Source organism: Dendropsophus ebraccatus, chromosome 8, assembly GCF_027789765.1.
Source record: "Dendropsophus ebraccatus isolate aDenEbr1 chromosome 8, aDenEbr1.pat, whole genome shotgun sequence".
In the NCBI taxonomy this organism is placed as follows: domain Eukaryota; kingdom Metazoa; phylum Chordata; class Amphibia; order Anura; family Hylidae; genus Dendropsophus; species Dendropsophus ebraccatus.
The window spans coordinates 18,766,798-18,787,404 of NC_091461.1; the positions used below are offsets into that span (position 1 = coordinate 18,766,798).

At 44.2% G+C, this 20,607-nt stretch overlaps 1 protein-coding gene across 1 annotated transcript in view; it reads right to left on the reverse strand.

Annotated features, from left to right (window-relative positions):
• Positions 1-6,382: 6,382 nt before the first annotated feature.
• The window catches only part of LOC138799140 (prominin-1-A-like), a 56,914-nt gene continuing 42,689 nt past the window's right edge, over positions 6,383-20,607 (reverse strand). Inside the window, exons 11-25 of the mRNA XM_069979955.1 lie at positions 18,828-18,987; positions 18,046-18,195; positions 17,178-17,301; positions 16,781-16,857; positions 16,157-16,241; positions 14,691-14,837; positions 14,157-14,222; positions 13,199-13,291; positions 13,052-13,105; positions 11,534-11,614; positions 10,968-11,036; positions 10,720-10,809; positions 9,485-9,597; positions 8,606-8,629; positions 6,383-6,916 (exon numbers count right to left, since the gene is read on the reverse strand). Of these exons, the coding sequence (XP_069836056.1) occupies positions 6,865-6,916; positions 8,606-8,629; positions 9,485-9,597; positions 10,720-10,809; positions 10,968-11,036; positions 11,534-11,614; positions 13,052-13,105; positions 13,199-13,291; positions 14,157-14,222; positions 14,691-14,837; positions 16,157-16,241; positions 16,781-16,857; positions 17,178-17,301; positions 18,046-18,195; positions 18,828-18,987 (1,385 nt within the window). The 3' untranslated portion in view covers positions 6,383-6,864. The remainder of the gene's footprint in view (positions 6,917-8,605; positions 8,630-9,484; positions 9,598-10,719; positions 10,810-10,967; positions 11,037-11,533; positions 11,615-13,051; positions 13,106-13,198; positions 13,292-14,156; positions 14,223-14,690; positions 14,838-16,156; positions 16,242-16,780; positions 16,858-17,177; positions 17,302-18,045; positions 18,196-18,827; positions 18,988-20,607) is intronic.

The following is a 20,607-nucleotide window of genomic DNA, read 5'->3' on the forward strand; positions in this document are numbered from 1 at the left end:
CTTCTTAGTACCCTATAGTGTGCTGTCATGTCGACCCCCCCCCCCCCCCCCCCAAGGTGTTACTCACCGGAAAAAAATTATTTCAAATCAACTGGTGCCAGAGACTTGTAAATTACTTCTATATTAAAATCTCAAGTCTTTTAGTACTTATCAGCTGCTATATGCCCTGCAGGAAGTGGTGTATTCTTTCCAGTCTGACACAGCGCTCTCTGCTGCCACCTCTGTCCATGTCAGGAACTGTCCAGAGCAGGAGCAACTCCCCATAAAAAACCTCTTCTGCTCAGGGCATGCTGGATGGTCACTGGTCTGAGATTACTGTGCGGTCAGGAATCAGGAGCCCTGTTCCCAGCATTATGTCTAGCCATGGTCATTACACTAAGGAGCCCTGTAGAGTTTCTACTTCTCCGGAACTCATAGCTTATATATGACGTATAGAACTAAAGTGGTATTTGCTCTTAAAAGCATCAAGCATTCCTGACATGAGCATCTACATAATGACTGTACTCATCTAGAGCCGCCAAGTCGTCCTCCACATAAGGCGTGTAATGTGTGACCGCCTGATGGCCGTCATGTCCTGTGTGGGATTGATGTGAGTTATGACTCCTTATAGGAGGGCCATTCACTTTTCTTGAGATAGAAATGCTGGGACATATCTATCATGTATATATCTTGTATCTATCGTCTATATATCTCATATTTATGAATGATCCCAGCTGACAGCAAGCAGAGGTCTTGAAAGTGATGAGTTACAGAAAATTTTAATAAGCTAATGGTGCATTTACATAGAAAGGTTTATCTGACAGATTTTTGAAGTCAAAGCCAGGAGCAGACTATAAACAGAGAAAAGGTCATAAAGGAAAGACTGAGTTTTCTCCCCTTTTAAATCCATGCCTGAGGCCCCATTCACACATCCGTGTCAGTTTTTACTGTCAGGAAATCCTGATCAGGAGACCTCAAAAGTCATCAGGAAAGTATCAGGATTTCCTGACAGTAATCCGTTTTTATCATCAGGAAAAACCTTCAGGATTTCCTGATGAGTAAAAAAAAAAGTGTTTCCAACAGGGGCATGATGAGAGTTGTACTTCTGCAACCTAGATGGCCACAGGCTGCAGAAGTACAACTCCCATCATGGCCTGTTAGCAGGACATGGTGGGAGTTTTAGTATTGGGGAGGAGAGGGCTGTGTATCTCACCTGTCGGCGGCGGAAGAACAGCGGCGGCAGCTGGTGGGAGTCCCGGGCGGGCGGGTGCAACCCGCTGCGGACTCGGGGAGGGGGGGGGGGAATAGAGGTCGGGTGGCGGCGGGGTGATGGGATGCAGTGCGGTCATCGGGCGGCGGCGGCGGGATGATGCGATGCGGCGGCGGGGCCATCGGGCGGCAGCGGCGGGTTGTTGCGATACGGCGGCAGGGTGATGCGATACGGCGGCGCGGTCATCGGGCGGCGGGGTGATGCGATGCGGGGTCAGCGGGCGGCGGGGTCAGCGGCGGGGTGATGCGATGCGGCGGCGGGGTCAGCGGGCGGCGGCGTGATGCGATACGGCGCGGGGTCATCAGGCGGCGGTGGCGGGGTGATGTGCTGCGGCGCTGCGGGGTCACCGGCAGCTGATGTCCGGGTGCAGGGATCCCTTGGGTGGTGGCGGCGCTGCGTTCGGGCAGCGGGGGTGCCGGCGGGCTGTCAATCATCCGGAAACATGGGCACTTTCCTGATGTACATCAGGAAAGTGCCCGTGATTCCGGCGCCCCCATAGCCTTCTATGGGGGCGTCCGGGACGGAATTCCGGACAAAAATAGGACATGTCCTATTTTTTCCGGATATATTTTCCGGAACGGACACTCTTCCGGAAAAATCCGGAAGGGTGTCCGTGACCAATTAAACTCTATGGGTCCGGAAATCCGTCCGGATTTCCTGATAGGAAATCCGGATGGTTTTTCCGGACGTGTGAAGGGGGCCTGACTTAAGCTTCAAAAATCTGTCAGATAAATTTCTGTGTAAAGTCACCTTAAGACTAGAGATGAACGCAACTCGACCATGCTCTGCTCCATGCGAACCTGAGCGTGTAGCATTTGGTCACTGGTGACTGCAGAAGTTGGATGCAGCCCTTGGGAGTCCTGGAAAACATAGATACTGAGGAGAATGGAGTAACTCAGTGTGTCTCCATAAGTCATATTGTAGCAGTTCCATGGCTGTCACTTTAAGATCCATCATGGATGAATTTTCTCGCTCCATAAACATATATTAGTTCAGAAATCTCAGGATCCAGAGAACCAAATCCCAGTCTGAAAATATCAATGCATAAAAGAAATAAAAATACATTCAAAATGGATCCCATTATCACAATCAAAATAAGGGACAGTTCACACGGAGTAAAATTGGTTGAATTCCACTGCGGAACTCTCCAGCAGCCTCTGTGTCATAATGGCAGTCTATGGGAGGGCTCTCCACTCATAAGGTGCAAGTAACTACTGTGTGGGGGCACAAGGTACAAGTAACTAATATCTGGGGGCAAAAAAATGGGCTCTATTACTCTGAGGGTAATACAGATAGGGAGTTTGCATAGAGATGAAGGGGCTGTTGGAATTAGGAGCTAACATTTTTGTCTGGTGGATTGTAAGATGAGTTGTGGTCATCAGAAGTTTTCATGGCGGTCTGGGCCAGATCAAGATGAAAAGGAAAAGCAATCGCCTATGATCAGACTATGACCAGGAGTTCCTGTCATCACCTATATGGTATACAGATCCTGTGCAGAGCTGGTACCTACCTCTATATGGGACCACCAACCATTTCTCTTTGGATCAGCATTCCCCCTTTTTTGCCCTGATTGTCACCAGGCACCTCGCACAGACGGTAGATGTCTCAGCATCTCTGAGACCTCACAGCAGACTCAGTGCACGCTCCCCAGCGCATCACTCTGCAGGAGAAAAACTATCTGTATCAAACTAACTACATCTGTTTACTAACACCATCTGGGAACTGAGATTGCTGGTTACTTATCTACTACAGCTCGTATTAATACTATACAGTTGATCATACTGTAAAGGCAGAAAACAACTAACACACAAGACCAGACACAAATCTGGATAAAGTGACCACAACTTGTATGTATAAAGATACGTCTGGTGGACAACGGTGATCCCCTACAACCGACTGGGGAGCACCCACAATATTCATCTGTAAATTCAACTTTTCCTGGATCAGACTGAGACATGTATCAAGGCATATCCCATTGATACTCCAACGCTCTTCCTACTCCCTGAGGAACTTGTTGCCATAGAACAAGGGAAACGCGTTGGATAAACGGAAGAAGGGATATCAGAACCACGACTAAAAAACATCTACACCTGCCTTTCATATGCTACACACTTTGTATATTACCGTATTACCAGACACAGTGACAACTGACATCTGTGACGGGAAAGACCTACACAACCCTAGCACAGGGTCAGTCCCTCCTGTTGTTTGGGGACACCTAAACCAGGGGGTCCCACTTCAGCAATAGGCAGGGTTAAACCAGGGGTAACCTATTTCGTACCTTTACCCCTTATATCTTTACCTACAATCATCTAATCATAAAACCTGTTTTTCATGTTTGTGTTTAATGTACATATTAATAAATACATGCTATAAGACGTATTATAGCATTTTCACCACATTCCCTCCACTTTATTTATTCTAAAAAAGCCTAGGACTGTGGGAACTCTCTACCTAAGTTTAATCATTAGGTTCCCCGACCCAATTGCTAAGCTCTGATTGTTGGCTGTGAAGGTCACAGAGTTCAGGGAGGTAATGGATCTGCATATACTGTACAACCTTTGCCCCATGGTATGTATGGAAGCCTCAGTGCTGTGAATGATTACTACATGTCACCACTTATTTCCATGACTCTCTGTTTTCTGCTGACTATGGCAATCAGCCATCCTCCTCAGGCTTGTCATATCTGACCACAATTCCATTTAAAGGGGTTATCCAGCGCTACAAAAACATGGCCACTTTCCCCCTACTGTTGTCTCCACTTTGGGTGGGGTTTTAAAACTCAGTTCCATTGAAGTAAATGGAGCTCAATTGCAAACCGCACCTGAACTAGAGACAACAGTAGGGGGAAAAGTGGCCATGTTTTTGTAGCGCTGGATAACCCCTTTAAGCCAGCAGATATGGGACCTCTACTCTTTTGATCAGCGGGGGGCCTAGTCATCAGTCCCCCCATCACCATCAGATTACACATTGAGCCATGCTAGCAATATCCTATTATCAGGTTATGTTGTGATGACTCCAGGTTTATTCTATGGGAGGTGGAGGATTTAAATTTGTCGGCTGAGCTGTAATAACTCAGGGAAGGGTTGGTGCAGGTCACTCTGGTTTACATAGTGGTGACTGTTTGTTTCCGTATACAGTCTGCCAGAAAGAAGGTGAGGAAAGCACCTAGAACTATAATCCTGCCCGTTATCAGAGGCCACATCCAGCCTTATATGACAAGCTACTTCCTTGTTCTGTTCCATGTTTCTCGGCGTGGTGCTATAGTTGCACTTTAAGCCCCCACACACATTGATCATGGCCGATTATACAGAGTAATTGATATTCTTCTACTTTGTCTGTTACTAGAGACAGAATTCCCCTAACAACAGGCAGTGGCTAGCAGTTAGCAGGAAAGGGGGACACCTAGTGGCCAAACATAATTTGTATGAGGAGTTCCATTTCTCCTCTATTGGAAGATGTTGGAGGAAAGAGGGGTCATGTTTACTGAATTTCAACATGCCCATTCCTCGTGTTGTCTGCCCAGTCCTAGTGGAAAATATATCTCACACACATATATATATACATACAAAGCTCTGGCTGTCCAGGCATGATGGCAGTTGTAGTTTTGCAACAGCTGGAGAGCCATGGTTGCTTACCCCTGGACTTGTCTGTAGTTTTTAGGGATTACATCAAGAAAACTCAATCTAAGGATCACATGAGACATCACGGACAGGGCCGAGTAACATAATCAGCCCTTTCTTCCTAGAAGACAATGAGACTCTGACAGTCCAGCGCCCCCAGCATCATCCTCTATTGGTTACATTCCACCAACTAATGCACATGCTCGCGCCCAGGAATTAGTGTACGGACAGGAGTTATAGTCATAGATGGAGCTACAGCTACAGGACACCGAGCTTGTGAAGCCCCACGCTGTGCAGGATGCTAGAGAGGAGGAGTTGTACTAGAGGTTACAAGGCCTCAGGGGCAAGTTCACACACGGCAGATTTGGTGCAACCGTTCATTCATGTGAGTGAGGCTTGTTAGAGGTCCGTGTGCTTACTGCACATACATCGCCATTAAAGGGGTAGTTTACCAAATTTTTTGGCCAGAAAGTGCCTGAGATTTGTAGTTTTCTTCTATTAATAAAATCTCCAGTCTTCCAGTACTTATCAGCTGCTGTATGTCCTGCAGGAAGTAGTGTATTCTTTCCAGTCTGACACAGTGCTCTCTGCTGCCACCTCTGTCCGTGTCAGGAACTGTCCAGAGCAGGAGAGGTTTTCTATGGTAATTTGCTACTGCTCTGGACAGTTCCTGACATGGACAGAGGTGGCAGCAGAGAGCACTGTGTCAGACTGGAAAGAATACACCACTTCCTGTAGGACATACAGCTGCTGATAAGTACTGGAAGACTGGATATTTTTTTAATAGAAGTAAATTACAAATCTCTGGCACCAGTTGATTTGAAACAAAAAGATTTTTGGTTAACATCCCCTTTAAGGTACAATTTAAAGGGTTGTCCAGGATTAGAAAAACATGGCTCCTTTACATCTTGGTAAAGAAATCACAATCCACAGGTGACGTTTGCTGCCAAGACCCTGGTCAGCAAAATCTTTATTCATTGGCGGCTCGGGCAGCATTGCTCTGTGTTCTGTAAATAAAACATTAACTTTCCAGAGGACCTTTAATGGTTTCCACTTTATCTCACCAACATTTCTATCCTGCAAGAACAGCTCCACTTCTGTCCTCAGGTTGTGTCTGGTATTGCAGCTTCTCTCCATTGATGTGAATGCGAACAAGCTGCAATACCACACAAAACCTGTGCCCAAAAGTGGCGCCATGTTTTTCTTATCCTGAACAACCCCTTTAAAAGGAAGAGTTTGGTTCACTGTTTTATACCTAAGGGTATAACTAATACATCTTACATTAAAGGGGGGTTCTAATATAAGACAAAGCACAGCTACTTTCCAGCAAAAACAGCCCCACACCTGTCCTCAGGTTGTGTGTGGTATTACAATCCAGCTCCATTGACTTCAATGGGACTAAACTGCAATACCACACAAAACCTGAGAATAAGAGTGGCGCTGTTTCTGGAAGAAAGCATCCATGTTTTTCCAAGTAGGTGGGGGAGGAGGAATCACAATGGAGACAGAATTTGGTATGTACAAGATGCGCTTTATCCACAACACCTTAGCAAATAACTTAAAATTATTATAATCTTAAAAAAAAAAAAATTATTAACTCATCATAAAAGCAAAAAAAGAAAAGAAATTCTTTACATCTTGGTATAAAAATGACAATCCACAGGTGACGGGCGCTGCCAGGACGCCATCAGCAGAGTCTACAATCATTGGCGGCCCGGGCAGCGCCGCTCTGTATTCTGGACATCTATACGGGGAAACTCTACACCCCATTTAAAAAAAAAAAAAATAAAATTGAATGATTTCCACTTGGGGTTGATCTCACCCACGATGCAATTCTTCACAGTCAAAGTAAAAAGGATCAGAAAATAAATACAATCTCATCAATAGACAATAGTCCTCATGGAAGGGAAAACGGAACGTTTCCAGGAGGCTAGGCGCCATTTTGGAGAGTCCTGTGCTATGTCTTGTTCAGCGCTGGTGGCGGCGAGGTCTTCAGGATTTCACTGTAACTCGAGGGATTAGGAACTGCTGAGATGTGGACGTCCTGCAAGGAGAAATACATGTGGTATTAAAGGGGTTATCCAGGATTAGCAAAAACAAATTTACTTGCAAGGACAGCACCACCCTGTAACTGAAAGAAAGCAGCCATGTTTTTCTACCACCTTTAAGTTTCTGTTTAAGTTTGCATTAACTTTTTTAAGACAAAGACTTAAAATCACTTCTATTTAAAAATCTCCAGTCTTCCAGTATGTATCAGCTGCTGTATGTCCTGCAGGAAGTGGTGTATTCTTTCCAGTCTGACACAGTGATCTCTGCTGCCACCTCTGTCCATGTCAGGAACTGTCCAGAGCAGCAGCAAATCCCCATAGAAAACCTCTCCTGCTCTGTACAGTTCCTGACATGGACAGAGGTGGCAGCAGAGAGGGCTGTGTCAGACTGGAAAGAATACACCACTTCCTGCAGGACATACAGCAGCTGATAAGTACTAGAAGACTTGAGATTTTTAAATAGAAGTAGATTACATACCTGTGTAACTTTCTGATACCAGTAAATAATATTCTGGGCAGTGATGGGGAAGCAATTGTTCCTGAAGAAACCCTTTATAAGTGCCATTATATGGAGGTTACATATTAGACATGGTCTCTGGACTCATGATTTTAATAAGTAGTCACTCCTGACCCCGGGCATACAGCCAGGAGTAATCTAATAATCCAGAACATCAGGGGATTTCAGACTATAGGGAGGAAGCTGCAGCCGGCTTGTCAGCGGACCAACCTGAACATGGCTGGAATTCCCATGTGGCATCCAGCCAACTCTGTCCTAATGGAGGGAATATGTTCTTATGCCGATGGTGTTATACAAGGGAAGTCATAAAAGAATCTTGTATTGGATGTGCCTGCAGCGCCCCCCTCAGGAGAAATCAAAGGCCACCATCTGGACATATAAACTGCATAAAAGTGGAGGATGGGGGGGATGGAAGGGGAAAAAAAAAGGTCCCCTAGAGTGAGCACTTTTTGGCACAAGCCCTCGGGGCAGGATTAGGGGCGCAGGGTACCACTTATCAGTCAGGTAGGCCACAATATTGGACAATTTAGGCACAAGTTTGGAGTCTGGATAAAAGATGTATCCAGCATTAGTAAAAGCACAGCTACTTTCTTGCTAAAGCAGCACCATCCTCAGGTTATGTGTGGTATTACAATTCAGCTCCAATGAGCTGCAATACCACATCCAAACTGAGGACCGGAGTGGCGTTATTTCTGGAAGAAAGCAGCCATGCTTTTCTCAGCCTGTATAATAATATATCATTGAGAGCAGCACCAGATTAAGACATCATTTTTTCCTAGCAAAACTTTACCAAAAATCCCCCAAAATGTTACTTCTCTATTAAACCCTTGACTAGTGATATCAGGAGGAGAGCAATGGCGCAGCCCCTTTATCTTCAATGGCATTATTGGAGTGTTGTATGTTGTCACATTAAAAGGCGAGATCATCAATAAGACATACAGGTAATGTAATTAATAAAAGAGAACTACGTCTGCAGATCGCCTCCTAGAGGAGTGACCGCAAACTGCATCAAGGGACAAAGATTTCCATATCTGCCATATATTTCATGTGTCCTCTGCTATAACCAGGGTTGTGTGTATGATGAAACGAAGCAGGGGGCACTCCAGGAAATTACATGACTAGTAGCGTCAGTATGAACAATAAGATATATAACGTAGGTAACACTTACATCTCCAGGTGATCATTGGGGTTACTGTGAAAACAAGAAAAACATTAACAGAGGTTACAACCTCAAGATTACTAGAATATATAATATATAACTATAACTGGGCGTCCTAACATCTTTCCTTTATCATGAAAGCCATCGTTTTGTGTAAACAGCTCCCATGCTGGAGGTATTCCAGCTTACAGTCGTTCAGGAGGTCGAGAATGCCTCTCTGACTCTTTACACTAGAGAATAAAAGAATTCTACATTCTGGAAGCGCAGATGGATATAGGAAAGGTCCCATGTGTCTCCTTGCCCTAACAGCATCTGACAGGGTCAGCAGCTTGGAACATGATTCTAGGAAAACAAACAGCCACCGGCACTGCTCTATCTCGGGTCATGATACTGGGTGACAGCTGTTTCACGCGCATGCGCGCTTCTACAGAAGCGCACATGCGCGTGAAACAGCTGTTACCCGGTCTGGTGGGTGTCTGGCGTCCACGCTAAGCCCGATGAAGCCAGCAACTTTTATGCACGTATAAAGACAAAATAAAGGAAGAAGATCACAACACATGGTGAGTGCCCTCATCTTTTCTCTTTTCTCTTCTCATGGAAGCTTGGAACATGAATTACAGCTGACAGATTCCCTTTAAGCTGCTGTCACTGATACAACAATGGGGGGAGATTTATCAAACATGGTGTAAAGTGAAACTGGCTCAGTTGCCCCTAGCAACCAATCAGATTCCACCTTTCATTTTCCAAAGAGTCTGTGAGGAATGAAAGGTGGAATCTGATTGGTTGCTAGGGGCAACTGAGCCAGTTTCACTTTACACCATGTTTGATAAATCTCGCCCCATATGTCTATAGGTAAAAGAGGAAAAAAAACAAAAAACAAGCACTTACTCATAGACGTCGGAGGTCTTCATCCTCCTGTAATGTTTTGCCAGTTTTACTGCCAGGATAATGCTGGGAATGAAGAAAATTGTGCACCAGCCCAGGCTGAACCAGAAGGCATTCTGGGAAAGAAGACAAAGAGTGACCATCAGTGTACAAATACTCATCACCGCATCAACCCTCCGCAGGAATAACACTAATCAGTCACCACACTGCTTCACTACACCAGATCAGCTTTGAACGTATGGGGCGATGAGAGGATTAGAGATGAGCGAGCCGGGTTTGGGTTCGAGTCCATCCGAACCCGATCGTTCGGTATTTGATTAGCGGGGGCTGCTGAACTTGGATAAAGCTCTAAGGTTGTCTGGAAAACATGGATACAGCCAATGACTATATCCATGTTTTCCACATAGCCTTAGGGCTTTATCCAACTTCAGCAGCCACCGCTAATCAAATGCCTCTAGAGAGGATAATTATTTTTTTTCAATGTTTCTCTGGATCAACACAGTAGCAGTAGGGTTAGTGGTCGGAGTTGTCAGATTTTTCTCTGTTCAACCCTAACAATTATGTAACTATAGAAGGGGACAGAGTACTAAACCAAAGTCAATGAGGATTTCAGAAGTGTAGATAGATAGATAGACAGATAGATAGATAGATAGATAGATAGATAGATAGATAGATAGATAGGAGATAGATAGATAGATAGATAGATAGATAGATAGATAGATAGATAGATAGATAGATAGATAGATAGAGATCTTTAATAATATTAACATCATGGAAATAGAATTCTATTTAGGAAAATTGATACCATTTTTTTTATTATTTGGCAGCAATAAGGCCCCTCTGGTGCTGGGTCAGGAACTGCACAATCTGTACAGATCAGCAGCCTCCTCCCTATCATCACAAACAGAACAGGAAGTCTCCACTTAGTTTTAGGCCTAGTGGCCAGAATGGAAACTGCGAGATTTTAAGGATTATTTTATAATATAGATAATAAAATGGATAATTATGAAACATATTGCCAAATTTCTTTAGATTTGTTTAAAAGAAACATTCCCTTTACTACATACAGAGGGGGCGGGGGCTCCTTTATAATAGCCCTAATAGAACATAAGGAAGAGGGGTTGTCATTGTGAGACAGCCTCTTCTACATATGATATACTTGGGGATAGACACTTCATATACTGTATCTGTGGCTTATACATTGACGCCGACCTTCATACATGTTCCAGCATTCTTACCAAAGAGTCCACGACATACTGACAGCCAATGACCTGGGTGGAATCCAGAGCCCTGGCGAGGGGTCCACACCGAGCTACATTTGTGGTCAGCTAAGGAAATAGGAGCACATGGTCAGTGTATGGTCAGTCACAAGGGTTCAAATAATTCTTTTTTTTTTCTTTCAAATTTTAGCATTATTTGTTATGAGTTTTGAAAAGAATTGGGATGATGTAAAGAAAGAGGAAAAAAAAAACTATTCGGCACTCACCATCGTCTTTGCCCAATTGATGTACGATTCAAAGTATCCCACTATTCTGTTTAGAAAGTTTCTGGTCTCCTAAATTTACAAAGGGGAAAATTATTGTATATGATATGTATGAAGATAACAGCAGGTTATGACGTCATGTATGTAGCAGAGCCGGGCGCGCGGCAGCATTATAGCAGGGTATAGGGATCTGTATTACAGACACTTCCTATGTGAGCAATCCTCCAATATAGTGTTCTCCAAGCTGTGGATATCCAGCCATTGCAAAACTACAACTCCCAGCATGCCCCGACAGCCGGCATGCTGGGAGTTGTAGTTTTGCAGTGGCTGGACAGTCCCAGTTTGGCTTTACACGAATGTGTATTACATACTTATAGGCATTGTTGAATTGCTATGTAAGCAATTCTCCCATGTAGTGTTCCCCGACCTTCGTGACTACGATAGACACAGAATGGCATGCTGGGAGTTGTAGTTTTGCAACAGCTTGAAAATATTAGTAAACAAACTACAACTCCCAGCCTGCCCTGACAGCTGCATCACAGAGCTCCCAACAGTATGACACAACTTACGCTCTTTACAATTCCGACCACTTGGGTATTCACAAAGTTCTGCGTTTGATCGATGCTTTTAAGGGTTGCATTTAAAGCTGCCTGCATTTAAAGGGGAAAAAGAATTCAATATGTTTTACACCTTTAAAGGGGGGGGGGGGGGGGGGGGAGTTATACAGGACTAGAAAAACATTGCTGTTTGCTTCCAGAAACAGCACCACCTTTCTCCTCAGTTTGTGTTTGGTATTACAAACTTCATGCCATTGAAGTGAATAGAGTCAATTTGTTATTCCACACACAATCTGAGGACAGGGGTGGCACTGTTTTTTGGAAAGAGGCAGCTGTGTTTTACTAACCCTGGATAATCCCTTTAATAAAGATATACATGTGTTGTATTACTTTTGTACAGTTGTAGCAACCTCTTACGTTACTGCATTGGAAATTATCTTCAGTACCACTTTCCACCACTACTGGAGGCAAACACTTTCGGTAGATACCAATGCAACAGCGCCCCCCTCCCCCAGACTGGGGTAATGTCAACTCTATTTCATGCTTAGAACTGCATAGGGAGATACAAATCATACCAGTCACTTACATGATGGCTGTTTGCAAAGTTATTATGTTTTCCTTCTAAGCTCATGAGTCTTAGATGCCGGGCTGGGCTGCAGCATGTATGCTTCCTGCCTTCCTTAACCCTCACTGCTTGGTTTTCAGCTCTGAGCCTTGTACATCAATCATGCAAGGCAGGGAGAGAAGAAGCGTGCATGCAGCAGCTCAGCCCGGCCTCTACAGCTCTTGAGCTTAGAAGTAAAACCTGATTTTATAGCTTTGCAAAAAGCCATCAGCTAAGAGACAGGTATCATATGTTCTATCTCCCACCTCTGAGTATGATATACAGCTGACAAAGACATGCTATATTTTGCTGTTAAAGGGATATTTTGAATTGGTTTTAAACCAACAGGTTTCAGAATGTTAAACAGATGTCCTGCAGGAAGTGGTGTATTCTTTCCAGTTCGACACAGTGCTCTCTGCTGCCACCTCTGTCCACGCCATTAACTGTCCAGAACAGCAGCAAATCCCCATAGAAAACCTTTACTGCTCTGGACAGTTCCTGACATGGACAGAGATGGCAGCAGAGAGCACTGTGTCAGACTGGAAATAATACACCACTTGCAGGACATACAGCAGCCGATAAGTACTGGAAGACTGTAAAAGTAATTTACAGATCTGTAAAACTTTCTAACACCAGTTGATTTGAAAACTTTTTTTTTTTGTCAGTGCATTCTGTGTGCATGTCCACAGCCCCATCCTACCTAATCGACATCTTCTCTACTATATGTCCCAAAATGCCCTACAACTATGATAACAATGGCAGCATTGTGTTCAGCCTATACTAGACTCATCAGTCTGTGTCCTGCCCTGCCCCTCCGCACTGTGCCAGGATACCCTACCCCCCTTACACAGTCTCACTATTGATAATCTCCCTCAGTATTATTATACTATAGTAATCGATAATGTACCCCATTACATGGACCTTACCGGTAACGCTTTTCCTTTAGCTTGGACATTGGTGATACTTGTACTGAGGCTTTTCTGGAAGGTAAGAAATTAAAGGTTTAGAAGGTCACAGCGTGTGATCTTATATCTATCATCAATCTACATACAGATTATATAATATATACTTACAATCTGTGGGACCATGTTGTTGTTGATGGAGTTTTGTAGGCTCCGGAGATCGTTGGCCTCGCTGCTGAGCTCAGCCTGCTTTGCTGGATTTTTCTGTTCAGGAAGAATAAAACAACTTAAAAAACTACTACACCCATCGGAGCTAAGTGATACTATTATAATGACAGGAAGATCAAAAGCTAAAAACAACTAGAAGACAAAATCTAGAGGGTTTAAAGGGAACCTGTCACCATGAAAATCCTCTCTTATCCGTCAGCACCATGTTATAAAGCAGGAGAAGCCGATCAGATTGATATATATATTATACAGTATAAATAGTCATTTATTAATCAAAATCTCTGATCTTTCCATGCTTAGGAGTCCAGTGGGCGGTCCTATTATTAGGAGCAGTAATTTTAGTCAAGAAGTTGCAAGTTTTCCCAGAAAGATATATATATCGATCTGTTCAGCTCTTCCTGCCCTATAACCTAGTGCCAAAACATTAGATAGAGTTTCCACGGTGCAGGCTCCCTTTAAGCCTCACCCTAGCAATATCTTTGGGCAGGGTTTGCGTGAACCCTAGTCTTTTTTGTGCCCAAGATATATTGCTGTATTGTCTAAGATGTTAGCAAGTATGTTGATTATTTCCTGGACCGCTCCCTGATAGAGTCCATTGCTAAGAACCTCACTCCTGAACTATATAGGAGCAGGAGCACAAGAGGATAATGTGTGAGAGTACTACAAATGTGTACATGGTTGATGCTGCAGATGGAGGAAGTCGTTTCTCCTGAAGTAACACAGTCTGTATGCCTGGCCAATCAGAGCAGACAGTGTAGGGACACGCCCACTTGGCTATTAAATTCTGGGTCCTCTTTATGATTCTCTATTACAGTGTTCTGAGACAAAGCTAAAACTCCACAAGGATGGACCCAGGCAGCAATATCTAATACCATCTGCCGGAGCTTTACTCATGACTTACCGATGCCAGGTCATCTAACTGGGCTGCAAAGGCTGTGAGACTTGTTTTGGTGATGTTCTTGGATGTCTGTAATGAGATTAATGATGGTTAACAATCATGTCTGTATTTGGGGTCCAACCACCGGGACCCCCGCTATAAGAGCTTCTTCCACTTTATCCCTATACTGCAACACAGGGGTATGGGACTGCGGCAGAATTCATGACACAATGGGGGAGATTTATCAAACTGGTGTAAAGTAGAAAATTGTCTTAGTTGCCCCTGGCAACCAATCAAATTCCACCTTTCATTTTCCAAAGAACCTGTGATGAATGAAAGGTGGAATCTGATTGGTTGCTAGGGGCAACTGAGCCAGTTTCACTTTACACCAGTTTAATAAGTCTCCCCCAATGTTTGGTGAGGATACTGGGCCACGGCCTATGCTCAGACCTTCACCAGTCAGACATTGAGGATCATTATGAGGACCCCTCCTGTATCAGCTATTCGTCCTGTATGTATGTTCCATGGGGTTTAGTACAGGCCGACGTGTTTTCCTACCTGCTGGTTAAAGTCGGAGAAGTCGTACGTGTCTATCCCGGATGTGGATACACTGATGACTTTGTCTCTCTGAGCGGCGGTCAGGAAAGTGATATCGGATATATTAATATTAGTGTTCTCTAATGTAGTGTTCACTTGACCTGTATACTGGAGAGAAGAAAGAACGGGTTACTACTAAGGTCCAGGAATAGAAGACATCTTGGCCATCTTAAAGAGGGAGATTTATCAAACATGGTGTAAAGTGAAACTGGCTCAGTTGCCCCTAGCAACCAATCAGATTCCACCTTTCATTTTCCAAAGAGTCTGTGAGGAATGAAAGGTGGAATCTGATTGGTTGCTAGGGGCAACTGAGCCAGTTTCACTTTACACCATGTTTGATAATTCTCCCCCATAGTCTCCAGTAGAGTTTAGAAAGTCTACAGTAGGTTCCTCCGAACCCGAATCTAATGAATCGGCCATCGATTCCTTTAGTCTTGCGCCAGTTCTGCTTTCTCAGTGGAATTGGAACACGTAGAAGTCTGGAATGACGGTCTGGACCCGGTCCTACCAGACTCCTCCAGGAAAAGACTAAATAACTGAAGGCCGAAGCGAGTTGCGCAAATCTACGGTAAGATTCAACAAACCCAAATCTCATCCATCAGCCATTGATTCATTGAGTCTTGTAAATGTTTTTTTTTCTGCTTTATAAGTGTTTCAGTTCTATAGAAGAGTCTTCTTGGACGCAGTCCAGAGTCTTATTTCAGACTTTTAAAGGGAATCTTAACACTTAGAAAGAGGGAAAAGTTTTAGAAGACTAAATTAATCGATGGCTGATGCATTAGATTCAGGTCTGGCAAATCTTACTGTAGATTCATTGAACTCTAAGCTTAAAGGAGACCTGTCACCCCCCGTGCCGGGGTGACAGGCTCTCGACCCCCCGTTACAGCCCCCTATACTCACCTGATCCGGGCGGGTCACGGAGATATGAGCACCCGAAGCCCGGCGCGCGCGCTCACAGGAGAGTCCGACGCTCATAGAGAATGAATGGGGAGTCCGATGCTCCGTCATTGTCTATGGGCATCGGACTCTCCTGTAAGCGCGCGCGCCGGGCTTCGGGCGCTCATATCTCCGTGACCCGACCGGATCAGGAAGCGGGACCCGGCGGGATCAGGTGAGTATAGGGGGCTCTAACGGGGGGTCGGGAGCCTGTCACCCCGACACGGGGGGGTGACAGGTCCTCTTTAAAAGGCTACTCCGGTGAAAAAAATAATAGTTTACAAATCAACTGTCAATTAAAATTAAATGTTCTATTAAAAAAATCTCAAATCTTCCAAATCATCAGCTGCTGTATGTCCTGCAGGAAGTGGTGGATTCTTTCCAGTCTGACACAGTGCTCTCTCCTGCCACCTCTGTCCATGTCAGGAACTGTCTAGAGCAGCAGCAAATCCCCATAGAATACCTCTGCTCAGTAGTTTAGCTGCACTCACCTGACTGATGTTGAGGTAGCTGTCTAAATCGTACATGGAGCTCAGGTTTAAAGTAGTCCATAGGGAATTATCCTGCGTACAGTTACTACAAAAGAAGACATGAAAAAGGGACAATATCAGGATCAATACTCTGTATTCTCAAGGTCTCAGTGGAGATCAGTGGAGATGTGGTGCTGTCATCCTTCAGCCTTGGAGTCTGACAGAATGGGCACAATGGGGACTTGTGCATTTGCTAGAATTCCTCTAGTACAAATGCCCCAGAATTTACACCAGGGATAAGGAACCTTCGGCCCTCCAGCTGTTGCAAAATTGCAATTCCCATCATGCCTGGACAGCCATTAAGAATTAGACAGCAATAGTAACTCTGAGCCAAAGTTTCCACTTAAATGATCTTTTTTATAAAGTGACCTTAAGCCGCCACTAGGGGGAGCTCATTGCATACAGATGTATACAACTCCCACTGAGGTCAATATGGTCTGAGCTCCCTTTATACAGATATAATATAGAGATCAGCACACAATAATTTTACTACCTAATGATATCTGGTGGCACCCCCTTTTGAGGAGTCCTTTTAGTGTTATTCTATGGGGTGCAGTGATTTTTATGTCCTTGTGTTCTACATACCTATATATGGAAGCCAGGTTCAGGTTATTGAGGCCTATATTCAGCACCTTGCTTAGATTGAAGTCCTTATCAACAACCTGGAAATAAAGAAGAATCTGGGTGTTACCATGTATGCGAGCAAGATCCCCCTGGTTCATCTAGTCCGCCCTTATATTATTTCCTTCCTTATTATCTTATAGATATACTGTATGTTTATCCCAGGCAGGTTTACAGTCACTTACTGTAGATTTACCACTTCTGCTGGAAGTATGTTCCAGGTATCTCCTACTTTTTCAGTTAGACATCTACTGATCAGATACTTTAGACATTATCTGGTTCTAGTGCATCATGTGTGTCTTATGATAACTTTATACAACTTTACATTCTGCTTGTCCTGTCCGTAGAACATAAGAGTCACCTGATAGAGCTGCTGATTGCTCCACGGTTTACAGACCAACGTGTAGGCATTTCCTCCGACAGCAAACAGCACCCCGGTCACCAACATGAGAAGCCAAGCAAAGATAAAGCTGAACCCAGCTCCCCTGCAAGGAAACCACAGTCACTTCATACACAGAATAGTTAAAAACTTTAGCTGACCAACACTGCCATCTAGTGTTGGGTGCAGGTACTGTTATCCCATATATTCAGCATTGGACATAATTCAGTCAATTACTTCAGTCACATAGAAGACCTGATTGTAGAGAACCCCGCTAGGGCAATATATGATGTTAAAAGTTTCTTTTATATAGCAATTCTAAGGAATAAATGCTTTGGGTGTTACCATTTGTTTCCTGGTACTGAGCGAATGCTGCCCTTTACAAAGCCCAATGGCAGCGTGTCTGGGGGTGGGTAAAAGCCACTCCTGGCCACCATGACAAGTTCTCCAAAGAAAACACCAGAGCGCACCTGCTGTATACCACCTAAGCACCCCGAACCACGGCACCACCTTGTGTGGCGTTACGAACAGGATTATGTACCGTTTTCACTGCTGTAACACCCCTCAAATGTATGTTCTCAGGTGTTTCAAGTGATTCCCGGCAAAACATCTGGTGTTTCTACAACTTTTTTTGGCATGGGCTGCTTATGGTGCATTTGAGGGGGCAAGTGCATCATCTAGACATCAATTTGGAGAGACTTTATTAGAATCTGGGGGCCTGTCACCCGCATGCTACAGGTAGATTCAATGGTCTTCAAAGGCTCCCTTTAAACTCACTATTCTATCTATTGAAAAAGTCAGATTATATAGAGCAGGAGGAACTCAGCACTTGATCTCTATAATTACTTACGCCATTAAGAAGTCTCCCGCTGAATTTGATGGACAGTTCCTCTCGGTGGGATCCACTTTTGATTGACCACACGGTCCGAGCAGCAAACCAAACAGATTGCATACAATTATTAGGAGAATGATGCAGGAGAGACAGATACAGACTATCCATCTGCAAGGAAGACAGACACAATATGTTAATGTATGGGTTACAGACAAGGATTTCTACCAAATACGTATGTTCTACCTGTGACCCTCCAGCGGTTGTAAAACTACATTACCCATCATGCCTGGACAGCCGAAGGCTGTCCAGGCATGATGGGAATTGTAGTTTTGCAACAGCTGAAGGGATGCAGGTTCCCCATGACCCCTCCCTGGTCTATGTCGTCACATTCTGATTTGATCATGAACATTACTATTCCCATACTCCATATATTCACTAGTTAATGTGTTGCTAACATATGAGTATATAACCACTGGGTGCAATGGCATATGCACAGGGGTTGGTGGGCTCAGAAGCCTTGTTAGGCATAGATCCTGGGCGCGCAATGTGTTTGGACACAAAGCTTTATTTAAGACTATGAGAGTCCCAGGTAAGACGAGTAGACTCGATGACCACCCAAAACAATTGTTAGGTAAGCCAAGGGTTTTACCAACATTTGTCATCCTGCCCCGTTTCACCCAATAAAATGGCCAAAAATAGCCAACTAAATGGCATGAACCTTTCATGGTCCAAGTCACAGGACCGTCCTGCAATAATAAGGACTACTGGCAAATACTCTACATGACAGATTCACGTCTTACCTGTAATATTCGTATCTCTCCACATCCGGCTGGTACTTTGTTGCGTTGCTGGTTGCTATATCTAAATAAGTATTTACTTGATCCAGTTTATCCACAATCGAGAAGCTGCTTCTGGCATCCTGAATTTTCTGCTTGATGTTCACCAGCTGATCTTGTACCTCTTCAAGATACAATGTGATATGTTAGGGTTTATCCAGGTCCCTACAAGGGTCCCAGGTGATCTGACGATTGAGAGGTGATCTGACGATTGAGGGGGCTGCAATACATGTGCAGGTGCTGTAAACACGTCACTTCCCAGTACACTCAGCAGTGGCTGAATTGACTTCAATGGGTCAAGTTGCAGTACCATGTACAGCCACTACCCAGTGTACAGAGCTGTGCCTTGTAGGAAGTGAAAAGGCTTTAGGATTCTCATGAGTAACACAACCCCTTCAAGTCAGTAGATCAGCAGCGGTGCCAGAAATTGGACTCTGCCCCCCCCCCCCCCCTAAATACTGGATATTGATGACCTATCCTAAAACTCCTATTACAAGGGGGGACAGAGGAGCAAAACAAGCACCGTCAGATCTCGTTTGCTCCTCTTTCCCCGCTCACTGCCGCAGCTATTACACACGTCGGCAGTGAGCGGGTGAGTACAGGGGGGGCCGTGGGGAGCTGCGGGGGTGGGGGGGGGGCTGCTCGGGTGAACACTTGATCATCCAGGCAGCCCATAGCAGATAGCAGCGATCAGCTGCCGTCGCTCTGCGGAACAGGAGCGGCGGCAGCAGCAGCAGACCGCTGCTATCATACTTATTTGTCTTTCAACATGTTAAAAGATAAACGACAGCAAAGATCAGCCGACATCGTTCATGACAGCTGATCGTTGCCTTCTATTACACAGGACGATTATTGGCCATAGCAGTCAATAATCATTCTGTGTAATAGGGCCTTAAGCTTAGACCATCAATAAGGATAGTCTTCATGACATAAAAATTACATATATTGTAGATGTGGATTGGGAGTTGTCCAATTGCATGTAATAAAAAAAAAAGTTGAACAGATAGGGATAAAATTATTATTATTATTATTATTATTATTATTATTATTATTATTATTATTATTATTATTATTATTATTATTATTATTAATAATAATAATAATAATAATAATAATAATCTTACTGATCCCAAAGCACCCACTGACTTTCACTTCCTGGTTCTCCATTTCAACGCAAGGAAATTACTGCCCAGCCAATCAGTGACTGAGCAGGAGCACCGCTGCCTCCAGTGACTGGGTGAGCAGTAATATTCTTCTGTTCAAATGGAGAACCAGGAAGTGAAAGTCAGTGGGTGCTTGGGGATCAGTAAGGCGAGTACTGCTTTTTAATTATTATTATTATTATTATTATTATTATTATCCCTAATAAAAAGCAGTACTCACCCTACTGATCCACAAGCACCCACTGACTTTAACTTCCTGGTTCTCCATTTCAACAGAAAAATATTACTGCTCAGCCAATCACTGGTGGCAGCTGTGCTCCTGCTCAGTCACCGATTGGCTGGGCAGTAATTTCCTTGCGTTGAAACGGAGAACCAGGAAGTGAAAGTCAGTGGGCACAGGGTGAACAGCAGAGCTGGGGGGGGAATCAGTGGGGTAAGTACAATTTTATTTTTTGTTATAAATTATAACCCAGTAAGAGCAGTAATTTTCTGTGTGTTGTGACAGATACCAGGAAGTGGAGATCAAGAGGATGAGTGGGTCAGCAACACAAGGTAACCCTGAGACAAGGATTTCTTCTTCT